The sequence below is a fragment of the Fukomys damarensis genome, unplaced genomic scaffold (assembly GCF_012274545.1).
Source record: "Fukomys damarensis isolate Sample0158 unplaced genomic scaffold, DMR_v1.0_HiC HiC_scaffold_15, whole genome shotgun sequence".
Classification (NCBI taxonomy): domain Eukaryota; kingdom Metazoa; phylum Chordata; class Mammalia; order Rodentia; family Bathyergidae; genus Fukomys; species Fukomys damarensis.
The window spans coordinates 21,071,664-21,089,772 of record NW_022900927.1 but is presented as its reverse complement, the minus strand read 5'-3'; the positions used below and the strand labels follow the sequence as shown (position 1 = coordinate 21,089,772).

The 18,109-nt window shown below is 35.3% G+C and overlaps 1 protein-coding gene across 1 annotated transcript; it reads left to right on the top strand.

Moving 5' to 3' along the window:
• The first annotated feature begins 232 nt into the window (after positions 1–232).
• On the top strand, positions 233–1,180 carry LOC104851976 (olfactory receptor 12). Its single transcript, XM_010609411.1, has one exon. The coding sequence runs from the start codon at positions 233–235 to the stop codon at positions 1,178–1,180; it is 948 nt and encodes a 315-aa protein (XP_010607713.1).
• Positions 1,181–18,109: the final 16,929 nt, after the last annotated feature.

Genomic DNA, 18,109 nt, shown 5'->3' with positions numbered 1-18,109 from the left:
ACAGTCAATCTGCACTACCTCAGATCAGTGTCTATAATGGCTCTCCACTGAGAGCAAATTCTTCAGTAGGAAGACTTTTCAAAAATAATAATCCACGATTTAAATTCACTAGTATCTGTAAAAATGCTGATAACACTATGATACATTTTCTTCCATACTTGCTAACTGGTTCTTTTTACTAAAACAAGTATTCTAATCACTTACGTCTTTTATCTTTACCAATATCTCAGGTATGAAGAGGGAGCTGAATAGAAATTATTCAGAGGTGGCTGAATTCATTCTGTTGGGATTTAAGATCCCTCCGAAGCTACAAAGCCTCTTATTCTTACTGTTCTTGGTGATCTACCTGGTCATTGTAGCGGGAAACGTCAGCATGATAATTGTCATTAAGACGGACTCCAGACTTCAAACGCCCATGTATTTCTTCCTTAGAAACTTGTCCTATTTAGATCTCTGCTATTCCACAGTCATTGCACCCAAAACTTTAGCCAATTTCGTGACCAATGAAAAGAACATTTCATATAATGGCTGTGCCGCACAATTTTTCTTCTTTGCCTTGTTTGTCACAACTGAAGGCTTTCTTCTGGCTGCAATGGCCTTCGACAGATTCTCAGCCATTTGCTACCCTCTCCTTTACCCTATGAATATGTCCCCAAAAGTCTGTATTCAGTTGGTAGCTGGATCCTACATCTGTGGATCTATCAATGCCATAGTACAGACCAGCTTCACCTTCAATTTGCGTTTCTGTCAAGAGAATAAACTGGATCACTTCTTCTGTGATGTCCCAGCACTGATCAAGATCTCCTGTGTTGACACCTTTGTGAACAAGAGTGTGCTGTTTATTCTCTCTGCTCTTATCATAATCATCACCACAGCTACCATTCTGGTTTCCTATGCATACATCCTCTCCACTGTTCTGAAGATTCCCTCAACCCAGGGCAGGAGTAAGACCTTCTCTACCTGTGGCTCCCATATAGCAGCAGTGAGTTTATTCTATGGAACTGTGTTCTTCATGTATGCTCAGCCTGGGGCTATCTCCTCACCAGAGCAAAGTAAGATCGTAGCTGTGTTCTACACACTTATAATACCAATGCTGAACCCTCTAATATACAGTCTGAGAAACAGAAATGTGCAAGATGCTGTGAAAAGAATATTATGTGGGAGATGGTCCTCTCCGTGACATTTATAAAACCATCACAGAGCAGAAAAAGTTTGTTTTCTAAGGGTTCTAGTCACTCTTGTTCTCCTAAAACTATTATGACAAAGACATTTTTCTGTGTGGCAACACATACATTTTTCTGTTTTATAAAAAAATAGAAGCTCACACATCATTATTTTATTTACCTAGAATATATAACAGGATATGTGTTCTCAATTTGTGGTGTGGTAATTATATTTTCATTTTAACTTCACTTTGGTTATGATATAAACATTAGATTTTTACTAACAGTCATTAAAATAGATTTTTACTATAGTCATTAAAATCATATGTCTGTATATCTTATTAAGGTAGTTTTTTTTTTACAAGATGAACTGTACTACGTTGATGGCAAAATGAAATATAATGGTTACAAACAACACTTTTGAGTTAAATTTTTAATGTTTCCCACTGATTCCAGTTTACTTTCTGGGAGCTATCATGCATGGAGGTACCACACCAATTAAAAAAGCACTCACATAAGATATTCTAGCAATATCATTCTGCTAAGTATTATTTCACCATTCTCCTCTTAATAAAAAATATCAATTACATAAACTTATACATAAAGAGCCTATACAATACATTGTTTTCAGCACTACTTTTTCAACAAGAAAATTGAAGTACCATGATCTTAAGTAATTTACTTGGGGAAGTCCAACTCAATCTTAGTATGGTTGCAGAATTCTATTTTCTAAATATGTCTGAATATATATTCCAATGTCTATGGGATAGTCTAGAATTGTAACTGCACAAGCATTCTTAAATAGAGATATTGATATAGGATTGGTCATGGAACATAAATTTTACCTTCTGCTATCATTGGTGTAAATACTGTCATTTTATTTTCTTTTAACTTTTTTGATCAATTTTGATATAAAGCAGTAGAACATTTGTATGTAATTTTATTTATTGGTCTTTTAAAATGTATTACATATACTTACCCTCTCAAAATCATATATTTTAATGTTAACTTTTTATACATTATATTTAAATCAGTGCTCAAGGTGAATCTCTTGCTTTAAAAATACACTCGAAGTGATAAGCACTTTTTTGGTGCATTCATGTCAGATTGGGACGGGAAGGCTCTTCATTTTCCTTTCTCTAAGTGTTGCTTGTATCTAATCTCGTGTCATGGTTCTTTCATTTTAGCTGGTATTAATGATTGAATTTAAGCAGAAGGGGAAATACTGAACCTTCAAGTCTTCATGGCATCGCTATCTACTTCAATTTGACATTCAAAATAAAAGTGATTCATGTTTTTAATTTTTATTGTTACTTTAGGCAAAGAAGTCTCACACATAATTCATGATAGAATAGGCAATAAGGCTAAAGCAAAATCAAGAAATTACTAGCCTTCTCAGTATTTAGTCAATGGGACTAAAAGTATATTAAAATTCCTAATAAATAGTAACTTTTTAGTTTGTTTATTATTGTGATTATGTACTTATTTATAAATACTAGATCCTTTCTCATGTTTTTGTTTCATTTACCTATTTATATATATTTAATTAATAACTGTACATACTTATGAGATAAAATATTTTTAAATTTTAACTGACAATTATATATATATTTACAGTGTAAATGTGATAATCATGGTAATCAGAATTTTTTTCTTTTTAAACATTTATCATTTCTTTATGCTGGGAAGCTTTGAATTCTTCTAGAGCTTTATAAAATATGCAGTCATGCTACATTAGAACTTATTCCTCCTAACTGTATATCATTACCCATCCTTCAAAAATCTCCTGACTCCACCCTCTATCCACTCTAGCTCGCTAGTGACCACTGATTTAGTGACCACTGATTCCACATATGACTGAAAACATGTGGGATTGCTCATTCATGCCTGGTTTACTTTACTTAGTATAATGTCCTACAATTCTATCCATATTTATATGAATGCCAAGATTAATTCTTTGATTTTATGTACCTTGTATATATACTCAATAGAGAGCTGAATCATCTGATAGTTCTCTTTTCAGGGTTTTTTAAGGAAATCTCATCTGGTTCCCATAATAAATATTCTAAGTTATGTTCCTACCAGAGGTGTGTAAGATTTCCCTTTTCTGTATCCTCACTAGTACTTATTTTTCAACTTTTTTATTATAGCCATTCTCACTGGATGCTTGTTTGTATTCTGCTATCATGTGCTTATTGCATGGATAGGACTGAATGCCTAACAGGGCTACAACTTTTTTTTAAGTTAATATTACTATTAATATAGTAATATTAGTTAATATTAATATTACCCAAGACTTTCAAAACTTATTTTGTATTTTAAAATAATTTGCATTTTAGCAGAATTGCATTTAGCACATATTTGAATTCTTTTTTTCTCATTGGGTTTATTGGTACTTTTTAGATATACAGTACAGTTACGTTCATCATTGGGATCTTGTACCTTTACATGACAGGTTGAATTAATCATAATACATTGTTACAAGAACAGATTGAGTTCAAGCCATGAATAGCAGAGCAGGTTTAAGCAGTGTAACATTACTATACACAGATTTTGAGGAGTCTTTGAATTATTTTAAGATTGAATGAAAACTGTTAGTCTACTGCTTTAATTCAGTAATGGTGAAGCCTACATAAAATATCATAAATCAAGCATTTAGCACAAGAAAGTATTCAATTAAAAGTAATTCATTCTTACCATTTTCGTCATCATCTTTGTACTTGTCTTGTCCGTGTCACATAGTTTCTATATTCAGGAGCCATAACATTTTATGAAACATACTTCTATTCTTATTTTTATATTTGTTGTAGTTGGTCAAAAAAATTATTAGTTCATGTTTTCTAATGAATATCCCTAGTACATAGAAAAATTAAAGATTACTATGTTTACCACCATTTTATGTGTTTAAATTACTAAACTTTCATTCCATTTTTAAGATTTTTTAAATTAATTGCAAGTTTTAAAGACTATCCAATGAAGAGTCAATTTGAATCCTCTATCTGCACTTAAAATACTTCCTAAACAAGTTATGTACTACATGAAGTACATAATACTTCTTTCATCCACCAATCACACTTATGATGAAGGCAACAGTATATTAAGTATATAATTTAAATTAATAAAATTCTCAAGTTTATAAATTTTATATTAGAAAAATTGTCATGTACTGGGCCTGAGCTGGAGTACAGAAGTTATTCACCCTAAAACCCATCCAGATAAAAATTATGTGGCAGAAGTTCATGAAAGTTTTGCCTCTGTGTGTTTTGACATTGTAAATGAAATTATTGTCTCAAATATATTCAAAGTTTTATTCAAATCCCACCAGTTTCATTTTTTTTTTTTTGCACTTTTGAGATTTCAAAGGCTGAATTGTATTTTGGGGGACTTTTTAGTCATTTTTTTCTATTAAAATAATTTTGCTGTATATATTACTGAGGCATGTCATTCACTTACATATGCATATTTTTCACTATACATGCATTTCCTAATCATATTGATGATTGCATCTTCTTCTACTTTATTTGGTATCGAATGATGTGGATTATTTCTTAAACTTGATGTAGTATATTTTATTAAAATTGAGTTTAACTTTCTTACATTGCGTTTTATAGCTGTTTTAGACTCAGCCTCTTTACCTTTTTCCACATCCACACAACAGAGACTCTATTCTCAAGTGGGAGGGATATATCTCATTTATATGAATTGTAAGCTACTATTTTCTCCATTTTTTCCTTTTAATATGTAGTTCTCTGTACATTTTGTATATTACCATTATAATAGTGATATTTTGCTTCATCTTTGAAACACAATATCACTCGTGTTTAAGTACAGAAATGTAGCCTCCCTTTGCATTTCTTTAACCTCTCCCATTTATAATATAATTTTCCTGATAATTTGATCTGCAAACATTTACAACCATTGAAGACAGTATTATAACTTTTACTCGAATTGGCAAACAAAATTTAGAAAACTCAAGAAGAGAAGGAAAGCTTATTATATTTACCTACAAGGAATATATCACCTATCATTTATCTCATTATGTTTTGGTTTTTCAACTTTCTTGAATAATGTTCTATGTCTGTTACATTTTATAAACCACATTTTACCTCCTCCAACAGAAACATAATTCTCTTAAAATGGAGATGATATGTCTCATTTAACCTTTGAAATATCAGCCTGTATTACATCATCTGTGTTTCTATTTAACAGTCAAGTGTCACATTTTTATCCTTCAACTCATATTTTATGAACAGTTTTTAAGGCTTGCAAAATTATGTCTTTTGAATGTTCTCTGAGTAGAAACAAATAATATGACATGCAATAAAATTTTCTCCAGGAAGTACTTTATAAATTAAAAGATGAGAAATGTGAAATCCTCACAACTGTGTGGATTCTTTAAGATTTATATATGTAAAGATAAGAAAGGGATCTGGGGAAGAAGAGAGAGGGAAAGATGGGGACAAGGTAAGTTAAAGCAGTTGGGATGCAACGTGTATCTGTATCAGTACCCCAAGCTGAACGTGATCCTTAAGGATCACAAACTATGTCAATAAAAATTTAAGTAAAAAAATAAAAAGACACATATTGTATATGTCCATATACAGAATACAGTTTGCATTGCTTTAATCCTTAAAAGTCATACAACTTTCAATGGACTCATATATTCCTCTATTATCTTTCTTTTCTATTGCATTTTTTTAGTATTTTTAAATTTTTTGTTTCCTATAATATCAGGTGAATGCTTTATAACAAAACCTATACCTTATTCTTTTTTTATGCTTATGGTCTCTTTCCAATTCATTTAAACTGTTTCTTTCCTTTAATGAATTAATATTTGTTTTTAAAAAGAGAAACTGTAAAATATAAACAAATTGAAAAATACAACTTCTACAAAATTAAAATGGTAAAATATTAGAAACTCAACATTAAAATATGAAGTTTAAATTAAAGTTTAAAAATTAAATGCAGAGGAAACATTACAGAAGAGAGAACTCAGATATTTGCAGAAGCCTGGATAAAAGAAAGAGAAGGAATAGATTCATTCATAGGAAAATGGATACATATTGAAGATATACTCCTAAGTGAAATAAATAAGTCACACATGTGTAAATACCAAATAGTCTCTCTGGTGTGAATAATCTGCAATAATACAGAAGATCCTAATAAGATTACTGACATTTAGAAATGGGAAGAAAGGAGCTAAAGGTGTAGGGAAGGTGGGATGGGTAGGGGAAGGGTAATAAGGGAAAAGAAAAAACTGTGAGATAATGAAAAAAATGGAAATAAAGTGGTTGTAGATGGGGAGGGGGAGAGGGGGTGAAGGGAGGACAGGGACAAGGGGAAAAAATGAGAACCAAGACTTGTCATGTAGAGGTACAAATTCCCAACAATGAATGTAACTGTGCTGTATCCCTAAAATGTACCAATAAACTCAATTAAAGCTGAAAAAAAAAAAAAGAGAATAATCACATGACATCAAAGTGTAAGACGTTGGTGGCGCTGTGAGAGTTGATAGTGTGTTCAACTGAAATGACAGAATTAAAAAGGCTAGGAGAGTGAGATAATCTCAAAGAGAATCCACAGGAAAAGATGTATAGGAACATAAAGTACTGACAGTGTATTACACCAAAGACAGAGAAGCAGCCAGAGGGAAGAAAAACAATGGAAGATGTTTGTCTTCAAAACAAAACTCAGACTAGTAGCTGAGCTCTCAACAACAAATAAATGAGAAAATAGTGATGTGAAAAAATTAATGTCCGTGATAAAATAGTTAAACATCTAGTATTCTATATCCGGGAGGGAGAAAGACCCTTGCGTATCAAGAAAACAAACAAGCAAAAAGAATTGATTTCAAGGAAATAACTACTGAAGATTTTTATGACCAAATATCTCTTCCCAGTGAAAAATTTGCTTCATTAAAAAAAAAATGGGATCGTGTAAATAGAGAGGGGTAAAGGTATTGAAAGGAGGACAAGGGGGTGGGGAAAAAACTAAGAACCAACATGCATTGTGTAAAGGTACCATTTCCCAAAGATGAATGTCACCATATTGTATACCTAAAATGTACCAATAAACTTAATGAATTAAAAAAAGAAAAGAAAAAAATGGGATCAGAAGGGATCTTACCCTAAACAGTAGGAATACTTTGTTAAAAAAAGAAGTGATATATATTTTTTTTCAAATAAGCTGAATCATAGAGTAACTGTAGAAGATAATAACAAATAATTTCAAAGTTATATTCCAATCATCAGCATATAATACACCAAGTTGACTTACATCCTTGCCGAGAGCTATTACCAATTATATTATTAAAAATTTTGTACAGGGTCATGATATTGGATCATTTCACTGTGTATTTACATTGCATTTTCCTGAGTTTATCAAGTGCTTTTTTCTGTTTTTATTGACATGATACATTGAGTTTTATTTGTTCTATTGTTGTCAATTATGTTAATAGATTTTCAAATATTAAATTAGATTGGCATTCTTGACATAGAATCAATTCCCATGAAATGTACTATGCTCTCTACATACTGATTAATGCAATTTCCCAATGTTTTACAGTATTTCTGAAATACGATTTAAAAGCATCCAAAATATTATCTTCCCAACAGGATCTTACTGCCATGAAGTGAAAGGAGTGGCCTAGGATGTGCAGAACTGCCCAGGATTTTGAGGGGACTCTGCTTAGAATTTAGAGGGGCCTCTGTTTGCTACCACCTGGTGGCTGTTCTCCGCTACATTTAAATGTAAAGTGAAAACCCTGGTATTGTGACAGAATGGAAACGTCACTGAGGAATATGAACTATTTCCTGGTTCCCTGACTTCCATTCTCATCACATTATTCTGAGCATAGGTGTTTGTTTAGAAATAGCCGGACTTAGGGCTGGGGATTTAGTTCCCCCATGCCTGCCTTGCAAGGTCCTGAGTTTGATCCCGGTACAGAAAAAGGAAAGAGGCAGGGAGGGAGATAGCTGGACTTCTGTGGTCTTCCTTTCTCTCCATGTTTCCCAGAATAACGTTAACTGTTACTGACCATAATGCTTTTCTTCCCCCCTTTTTTACTTTTTCCTCACCAAACACAAGTTTCTATAAGATTTTGCTCCCTGTTCCAGGCCAGAGATGAGCAAAAAATGAAACATATTGACTAATTACACTGTGTCTGAATCTGTCTGTCAGGTGACAACTTGATTCCTAGGGTCATTTCTCTTAGCTTTCAACATTTTCTATTCCATCCTCAAAATTCTCCTTTGAGTCCATACCTTGAAAGATTTTGGTGTCCATCCTTCGTAGATCAGTAACAATAGTTCCTAAATACCTTCTTTCCTCAACAGTAGTCATCATTTCAGGGACCAGGAATGCATTCTTTTTTTTTTCAAGTTTATTGGTACATTTTAGGTATACGGTACAATTACATTCATTACTGGGATCTTGTACCTTTACATGACACCTCACCCCACACAGAATGGCTGCTATCAAGAAATCAATCAATAATAAATGTTGGTGGGGTTGTGGGGAGCAAGGGGAAAAAATACATTCTTAATTTTTTTTTAATTTAATGTCTGATTATTCTGAGTCCAGGAGTCTCCAATCTTTTTTACATAGGAGTAAGAGATGTAACTCCCAAACCTACTAGATATCCAAAACATGAGATCATGTTCTCTAAACTCAAACAATAAATTCTAGGAACAACGTATGTTAAGGGTAGGAAACTTTATTGAGAGAAAGATAGCTTCTAAGAGAGACAGAAGGGGGACCAGAAAGTGTGTTGCCCTCCCACCTCCACTTTTCAGATGTTTTATACAGCAAAGCCATGTGGTGAGGTGGGTACAAAGTGGGACAAAACTATAACCCAATGGAAATTAAAGTGTGTTGCCCTCCCACCTCCACTTTTCAGATGTTTTATACAGCAAAGCCATGTGGTGAGGTGGGTACAAAGTGGGACAAAACTATAAGACCCAATGGAAATTTACAAGGTGGACATGAGGTAGAACAAAACCACCACCAACCAATAAGATTACAAGTACAGTCACCCAGGTACTACGGATTAAAGGGAGATCAAATGGGAAAACAAGTCACACGCAAAGAATTTCTCATTTAGAATATCAATCACTGCTATTTATCTCTAGGGGAAGCAGTACCTCTTTTTTTTATAGTGCTAATCAGTGAATGTGCCTTGAATGTTCTCTGTGAGCTCCTCCGCTCTGTTGGCCCTGGAAGGCTGGGGCCTTGAGGACTAGGGCCTTTAGGGGGACCCTGTCTAACTGCCTACAAAATAATTAACTTACCTATCTACAATACTTTCACAGTTGTTGATTCTCTTCTCTGGACAGTAGAGCTAGAATGGTGGTCTTCTCCGCTGTCACTGTCACACTTCGGGAGGAAGGGAGCCTATCTGTTTCAGTAGCTAACTGTCTTCAAACCAACTGAAGCATCTTCAGAACACTTCCACTACTTGTAAGGCCATCCCTGCAGATGACTGGGGACTGTTCTAGTTCTAAAATTGCCTCGCCCCAATGGGCTATGACATTTTTCTTTCATATACTGTTTCTATTATCTTTCCAAAGGTCTGATAGGTTCACTAACTAATATTATCTCTTTCATTCTTTTTTTTTCTTTTTGCATGATGACTCAAAGTTGCCTACTGATAAGAGAGACTTGTAAGCTCCAGTGACTATCTAGAGAGATTGCCCACCAATTTAATTTGGTGACCCTCCCCATGAGAGAATTTCTCTCAGGGCCTGTCCTAGGTCTGCTACCTTAATCAACAAAAGATACAATAAACTAAGATGCAGTAATAAAAGACACATGATTTTTTGCTAGACAGTATTTGTTCTTGTTAGCAAATGTATGTCATAATGTAAACTGTGTGAAAATGTAATCTGTATTGTGGAAAAACTTCCTACTAATCCAAATTTTGCTTTTTTCATATTTTTGTCTCTTCATTGTGCTTCAATTCTCATATAGCATAGTGTTCACTAAGATAAGAAACAATATTTATTTTTTAAGGTAAGAAAGTTTCTGCTTTTATTGAAAATTTATATATGACTCAGGATTAAATAAAGATAACCTAATCATTTTTACAAAAAAAAATTATAGTGCTATGCCAGAGAAGAAAATATTAATCAAGTTATTTACTCATAGTGGCAAGGCACACTTTTATCAGTACTGAATAAATATTAACAGCATTCTTGAGCCAATGTTGAGACTCATCAAAATACAGGAGTCAAGCAAGATGTAATAAATAATTACCCAGAGAAAAAGATGGCACATTCTCAGATAATAAAACTGTCTTTGTAAACTGCTGCAGGTCAATTAGTCTCATCCTCACAGCTCACCTTCAAACCACAGGACCAGTCATCTCAGGCTACCTTAAAGAGTTAACCTCTAATGAAAGCAGAAAGCCTATTGTCCTTACAGTGAAATGCAAAACAACTGCAGAAAACCCCACTGGTAAATAGACCACAGTTTAATAAGTAGATTGAATATGATCGAACTATGATTTAGGTAACAGATAGTTATATATGGCAGGACTGGAGAAAAAGCATTCCTAACATTTTCTTGTCCCTTCGTTGTCCTCCTCCCACTGTCATTATGCTATTAATAACAACAACAACAATAACAACAACAAAATGTTTGAAATTTTCCTCCCATCTGAGGGAAAATGTAGGAACTGATTTTTTTAAGTTTCTTGAAAATCTCCAATACCAATCACTCAAAAGGTATATGTGCAAATCTATTTCATACAATTTCAAAAACTGATAAAACTCATTAAAAAATCCTTAAAGCTACTTTGGAGTTCTGTATATTATCTGGAAAAGAGGGAGGAAAAGTGGTGGTGGTGATACAGAAGTACAATTCAGCCAAGTGAATGGCAGAAGTCTTTTTTTTTTCCTCATTGAGTATACAGTACAGTTACATTCATCACTGGGATCTTGTACCTCTACATGACAGGTCTTGGTTCTCATTTTTGCCCTTGTCCCTGCCCTCCCTTCACCCCCTCCTCCCCTCCCCTCCCTATTTACAAACATTTTATTTCCATTTTTTCATTTTCTTATTTTTTTCTTTCCGTTATTACCTTTCCCCTACCCTTCCCACTTTCCCTACACCTTTAGCCCTTTTCTTCCTATTTCACATTGTCAATTATCTCATTAGGATCTTATGTACTATTATAGTTTGTTCACACCAGAGAAACTATTCAGTATTTACACATGTGTGACTTATTTATTTCACTTAGGAGTATATCCTCATTATGTATCCATTTTCCTATGAATGAATCTAATTTCTCATTCTTTATGGCTGAGTAATATTCCATTTTATAGAAAAACCACATCTTTATCCAATCTCCAACTGACGGGCAAATGGGCTGTTTCCATGTTTTAGCTATTACAAACTGTGCTGCTATAAACATAGATGTGCATATATCTCTGTGATATGATTCTTTTAATTCTTTTGGAAAGATACCCAGCAGAGAGATGGCTGGGTCAAATGGAACCTCTAGTCCCAGCTCTTTGAGGTATCTCCATATTGATTTCCGTAGTGGTTGCACCAGACTGCACTCCCACCAACAATGGAGAAGGGTTCCTTTTTCCCCACAACCCTGCCAATATTTGTTATTGAGTGATTTCTTGATAGCAGCCATTCTTTGTGGGGTGAGGATGAAAACGGCAGAAGTTTTAAATCAAAGAGTCTGTTTCTGCTCTGGGGCCTCAAGACTCTAAAATTCTGGGAGAGATTCTGGTCTGATGCTATTGTAGAACACATTTGTCCTTCCTCTTGGCCATCTTGCCTTCATTTTGCTCCAGAGCTCGCTCCAAATGCTCATCTTCTTCCTCGGCCTGCTTCTCCTGCTCATCCAGGTCCCTGACAAGCGCGTCACGCATGTCTACCAGGGCCACCAGCTTGTCCAGCAGGAGCTGCTCACGTCGGTCGCTCCTGGGCCTCCGTCTCCCATCAGTCTTCAGTGGCTCACCCTGCCCGCAATTCCCCAGCAGCTCATACCATCCTCCCAAATCGTGTTCTTTTTCCAGAAGAGAGAGTTGGTTCATTCTCCTTATCAAGGTATTCTTCTTATTAACTAACAGAAACCATTCTTGCATCCTAGCTTCTGCTTCTGTGTTCCTTCCTGTGTCCATGAGAAAGCAAGTATTTTGAGGGGAAATAATGACAGCGTACATATTCTATGGTAATACATTTTTAAATTTTAAATATTAACCCTGTTTTTGTATCATGCCGCATATGTTTTTAATGTGACATAACAAATCTGTATCTCTAAAGCACTCCTGCCAAAAAGATTCAAAATGAGTTGAGTTTGTAGTCTAGACCTAACATCTAGTTTGCAAGAAATACAAAACGTTGAAGAAAAACTCAATCATTACTACAATGCAACAGTTAGGCAAACAATGTGTCATTTTACACAATGAGCTGACTTCTACAACAGATCAACACGATGAAGCACAAAGCATTCGTCTGTTCTAGATCTTTTAAAAAATTAAACCTCAGCCAAATGCAGTGACTGAATACTTTCAATTTGACCCAATACTTTTAAACTGCTTCATGCTTGTTTTTGTTTCCTGCAATAGCAAGAGAATATCTTTTCAGTGGAAAATATGCTTTATTCTCATTGAGCCTTTCCAAGCATTCACTCTCGTTCTGATTTATTTTTTAAATTTCCTTTTCTTTAAACACATTAACAGTAGCACTAAGAAGAGACAGTACAAAACTCTCAGTAGGGGAGGATCTAAGATGACTAAATAGAGCTGCCCAGGTCTCACCTCCCACACAAAGAAGAACCGAAACAACAAATGAATAACTCTGTTTCCAGTTGACTTACTAAGAGAGAACACTGGAATTAAACAAGGGAATGTAACGTCCCTTCTCCATGTGGGAACAGAGGAAGACAGAGTAGAGAGTAACAAAGTACCCTCCAGCTACAACCCTACATACATGCACCACAGCGTATTATTCAGACATAACAAGGATGACATATCTGAATTGGAGGCAGTATGGATAGAACCGGAAGAGACTACATTGAAAGAAACAAGACAGCAATAGAAAAATAATACCACATGTTCGTACTGTATGCAGAAACTTTTAAAAAGCGAGCTCACAAAAGTGTAAGTAAAATAGTGGTCATTAGAGGCTAGGAAAGTTGAGAGGCAGAGATAAAGAGAGGTTGGATAGTAGGTACCAAAAACTGTTAGAGATGAAGAATCATCTCTAGTATTATGTATCTCGGAAGGATAACTATAGCTTATAAGAATTTGTTATATATTTCAAAACAATTACGAAGGAAATGTTAGGAGAGTCCTAGCACAGAGAAATGAAACACGTTTGACAACATGTAGATATTACTTACCCTGATGGGTTGTTACACACCGCACAGGTGTAGTGAGTTAGCATGAAGGCCTCTATAAATTAGGCGTCAACTAAAAGTTTGGAAACTCAATACCAAAAAACAAACAACCTCAAAACAAGACCAATTATTAGTGAGATGCTAAGTAACAGAAACTCTCGTAGTTGGCAGAAATACAAAGTAATAGAGCCACTTTGGAAGACAGTTGGGCAGTTTCTTGAAAAACTAAATACAGTATTTCCATAAAATCTAGCAATCATGCTTTTATTTATTTACACAATTAACTGGGAAAAGGTTTGTCCACACAGAAAGTGCATTCAGATGTTTGTGAGACATTTACTCAACATCTCAAAAACCTGAAAGCAACTAAAGAGTCCTGAAATGCAAGGATAGGTCAGCCAGTCCTAGTACAGCTATAGAATGGAATGTTCTTCAGTGGTAAAATTATCAATCCAGTTGCTTCAAAAAACAAGAATGAATCTTAAATGTATTTTTGCTACATTAAAGAAGTCACTCTTTTATTTAGCTCTACATACTGTTGCTTTTCTGTGATACTCTAGAAAAATATAAATGTATAGAGGAATTAAACATGTCAAAGGCCACAAGGGTTGGAAGGGGTGGAAGGCTGACAGAACAGAGGACACAGCGATAGTTTCACAATTAAAGTTTTCCATATGACACACTTTACAACACAGTGGGTGTAGCTTAAGTATCCTAACTTCTTTTTGAGAGGAGAAGGGTACTAGGAATCGAATTCAGGACGTTATGCTTGCAAGAAAGGGGCAGTGCCACTGAGCTAAATCCCCAGCCCTTAGTATACTAATTTCAAAGAATTGTTTAGGAGGTTGAGGATTCCCAGGCAGAATGCAGGCTGTGATCCTGCTCAAAAACTCACCTAACTGCATTAAAATGTATGAGGTGTCACTCACTGACATGGATAAGGAAGAGTTGCTGATTTAAGTAACTTTGCACATGAGTAGGGAATAGAAGAACAAAAGCAAATGATCCGTAAAACCAAAAATAGAAACAATGGGAAGTTGTCTCAGCAAAACGGGCCTGCTCACTCTTTGACTCCCTGATCCCTGAGTGATGCTTGAAATCTCCATTTCTCTCCTCTTACTGCTTCTTTTTAACCACGTGATGCCAATCAAGGTAAAATGGCACTGAGAGAACTCACGTTTCACCTGCCTTCTAGCTTACCCCGCCTTCTCTTTATGTTTGAGAGATCGGAGCAACAATTTCACTACATAATTAGACGTTCCCCTAAGTAGCCACTGGGCCTCCTACAGAAACTCGAAAAAGCTCTTCCCATAAATCATCCAACCAGTACTGACGAGAGTCAATTTTGCTCAAAGATGCAAGCTTTTTAAGACACAGTGACTCTATACAGAACAAGATGTCTGAGTTTTCTATACCTCTGAATTTGGCCATTTGAGTTGTGAGGACCAAGACACAGACTTAAAAGAGCAGCTACACTGTTCTGTCTTCTCCAAAGATCTACTTTCCATCATTAGACACTGAAGATGAGATATGCCAAGTATGTAAAAAAGACATAAGTCAATTGTGTTTATTATTGTTCATACAATAAATATCTATTGAGTACTCACTAACAATGTCTTAGAGAAGCCTTCTATACAACAGGATGTGTGTAGAACGTGGTTGAATAATACATTTTGTGTACACTCGTTAGAGGAAATTTGAGTTATATATGTAGTGAAAATACTTTGTATCCCACATTTAAGGAATGACTCACTTTAAATCTCCTAAATTCACAAAAATTTTAATTTTCTTATTATCAAAATCAAATGCTTTTCTGTATGTAACCTGTGATCACTTAAGTGGCTTGTATAAACAGGTTCAAGGATATGGCATTGTATTCTAAAGTTTCCAAACGTTAAGCCAATGTATGTATTCCTTTAGGAGAAAATAGCAACATGCACTTGTCAATAACATATTTGGGACGTTTTCCAGATAAATTAGTGCTTGCAGATAACTGAAACTACCACCAGGTGGCAGCACGTCCATACGCTAGCACCACCAACGCTTGGTGCCACAGGTCTGGTCAAAAAGCATTTAAAAGATATTCCCATTGAATCCTAAGGTTAGATTTAGCAAGAACTTCGGGATTTGTTTAGCTCACGTTTTCCCTTGCATCACACAGAGGGAACTGAGTTTCTGAAAAATAACTGATTTCCCCTAAGTGAAAAGGTTGTATCGGCACTGGGCTTAGATCCTGATGGAGTTCCCAGTGGGGCTCCCTCACATTACAAACCTTCACAGATCCTTTCCTTGCCTGGAAGCCTCTAGATGATGGGGACTGCTAAGAGAAACAATGAATGGAATAATATGTAAACTGAGCAATGAGCAAAATCTCTTCTTGAGTCCCTCTAGACTCTCTACTCTTAACTTTCCTTGACATAACACTCTCCTGCCAGTTACCTTCTCGTTTTCTAACCTCTGCTCTAGGGAAGGGGAAGAAGAATTCTGAATTAAACAGCCTCATTCATATTTTGACTGCCCTTCATTTTAACTAGAAAATTGGTGGCTATCTTTCACGTTAAAGTAATATGAGGCCATAGAAAGAGATGCACACTTTAGTTTTTTGAACTCAGATTCTTCTTAGGGTGAATTCAGTCAGGTGACCAACTCTGATTTGCCTGAGTCCAGTAGGTTTCCCAGTATACAAGATTTTTAGGTCTAAGTCAAGTAAAGCCCTGGGCTGGGAAAGCGGGAAGGTTGCTTTTCCGGCACGAGGGTTTTGTACTGGGGCATAAAATGGGGTGGGGCAAACAAGCCTCACTGCCTTTTCTTCTCTCAGCCAGCACACCTAAGACCACAGCATGTGAGGCACCATACCGAGCCGCAGGAGCTCCAGGATGAAAGGCAGTACACCCTGAAGCGAGCACCAAAAGAGTGCGCAAATCCATGACGTTTTTACTATAACCTCTTTAGGTAGCTTCTAACTCAATCTGGGGTATTTTATAACCACAGTATATAAAAATATATGCCCCATTTCCACATGTATTTCTAACAAAACTTAATCGTGTTCTTAAAACTATCGGTAGCCTGTACTAACAGCTAACTTTTGCAAAAATTTTACCAAGTTTTTAGAATTCTATTTGACTCTTAAAATAATGTTTTAAATTTCATGTTTAGGGGGAAAAGTACACCTTGCTGCAGCACTCATTTAATTCTACATAAGCATGCTTTCTGAGGCCAAAGCAAAGATATAAAAACTGTTCTTGGAGTTATTTCAAAACAGAACTTGTCTCTGATTCTAACTGAAATATGTCTGATAACCAGAATTTAAAATTTTTTCACGTGGTAAACACAAAAGCATGGGACAGCACATTATTTTGTAATGGAAATACTATTCCCCCAAACAGAATGCTATTGCCTTATCTATAAAATGAAAATAACTATAATTATACACATAATTGTAAGATTTTAAGATATATATATATATAGAGAGAGAGAGAGAGAGAGACATAGATATACAGAGAGCTAATAATCACTAAATATGTTTCACTTCCTTCTTAAAGAGTTTAAAGGATTGGAAAGGATATTATATAAATTCCACATAGCAATTCTTCCAATATTTAACAATTCAAGTCAAAATAAATCTCCTACATCTTTCCCATTGTGATATGGCTTGGTTTCTTTCACTTCATTATTTTTTCAGAGTTGTCTTGGGATTGACATTTACCTCAGTGACCAGAACTTGGTTACGTCATTCAGTACATTTTCTTCCTTGCTTCCTTCCACTAAGACTTAGAATAATTGGTCCTCTAAAAAACTAAAATAAATATCCTTGATGGTGGAGTGGGTTACAGGGAACTTTACTTCTCTGAGGTCAATGTAAAGCTGAATTCTCACTTTGTACCCAGCCATGTTCAAGAACCACGTGCTACACTGTCATGTGATAAGTAAGTATGTGTCCGAACTGTTGAAAAACAGTGGAATTTGGTGAAAAGTGTCTGGAGGGTAAAACAAAGAAGACAGGCTCTAATCTTATTTTGATCCTGGCCTGCTCTGCCGCAAGTCACTTTCTTGCTCTGTGCCTCAGCCTTCCCAGGTAGAAAGTAGGTAGAATCACCCCTACTCTACCTCAGAATTATGGTAGGATTAAGAACATCAATTATATAAGTCCTCTTCTTAGTGAAACTTCCATTTTCACATTAATAATTTCCTTTGTTCATCTACCATACTACATGAATTGTATTATATGAATTGTATTTTAAAACACTTTTATGAACCAAGTGCAGCAGTGCACACCTTTAATCCAAGCACTGTGAAGGAGGCTGAAGTAGGAGGATTGCAAGTTAGATATCAGCCTGGGCAATTTAGAGACTCTATTTCAAAAGAAAAAAATTTTTTTAATTTAAAGGGTTGGTGTTATTAGCTCAGTAGCAAAGTGCACCCACCTGGGTTCTACCCTCAGTACCGGGGGAAGCCCTCTTTAATAAACAGAAAAGCATTAAGTACTCATAATAATCATCATGGATTTTCAACAGCTTGACTTGTTCAATCCACACTGACTCTCTGTCTCTCTCTCTCTCTCTCTCTCTCTCTCTCTCTCTCTCTCTCTCTC

What these genes read in the sequence shown, in the direction of transcription:
- LOC104851976 (XM_010609411.1), top strand. Translation starts at nt 233, where the DNA reads ATGAAGAGGGAGCTGAATAGAAATTATTCAGAGGTGGCTGAATTCATT.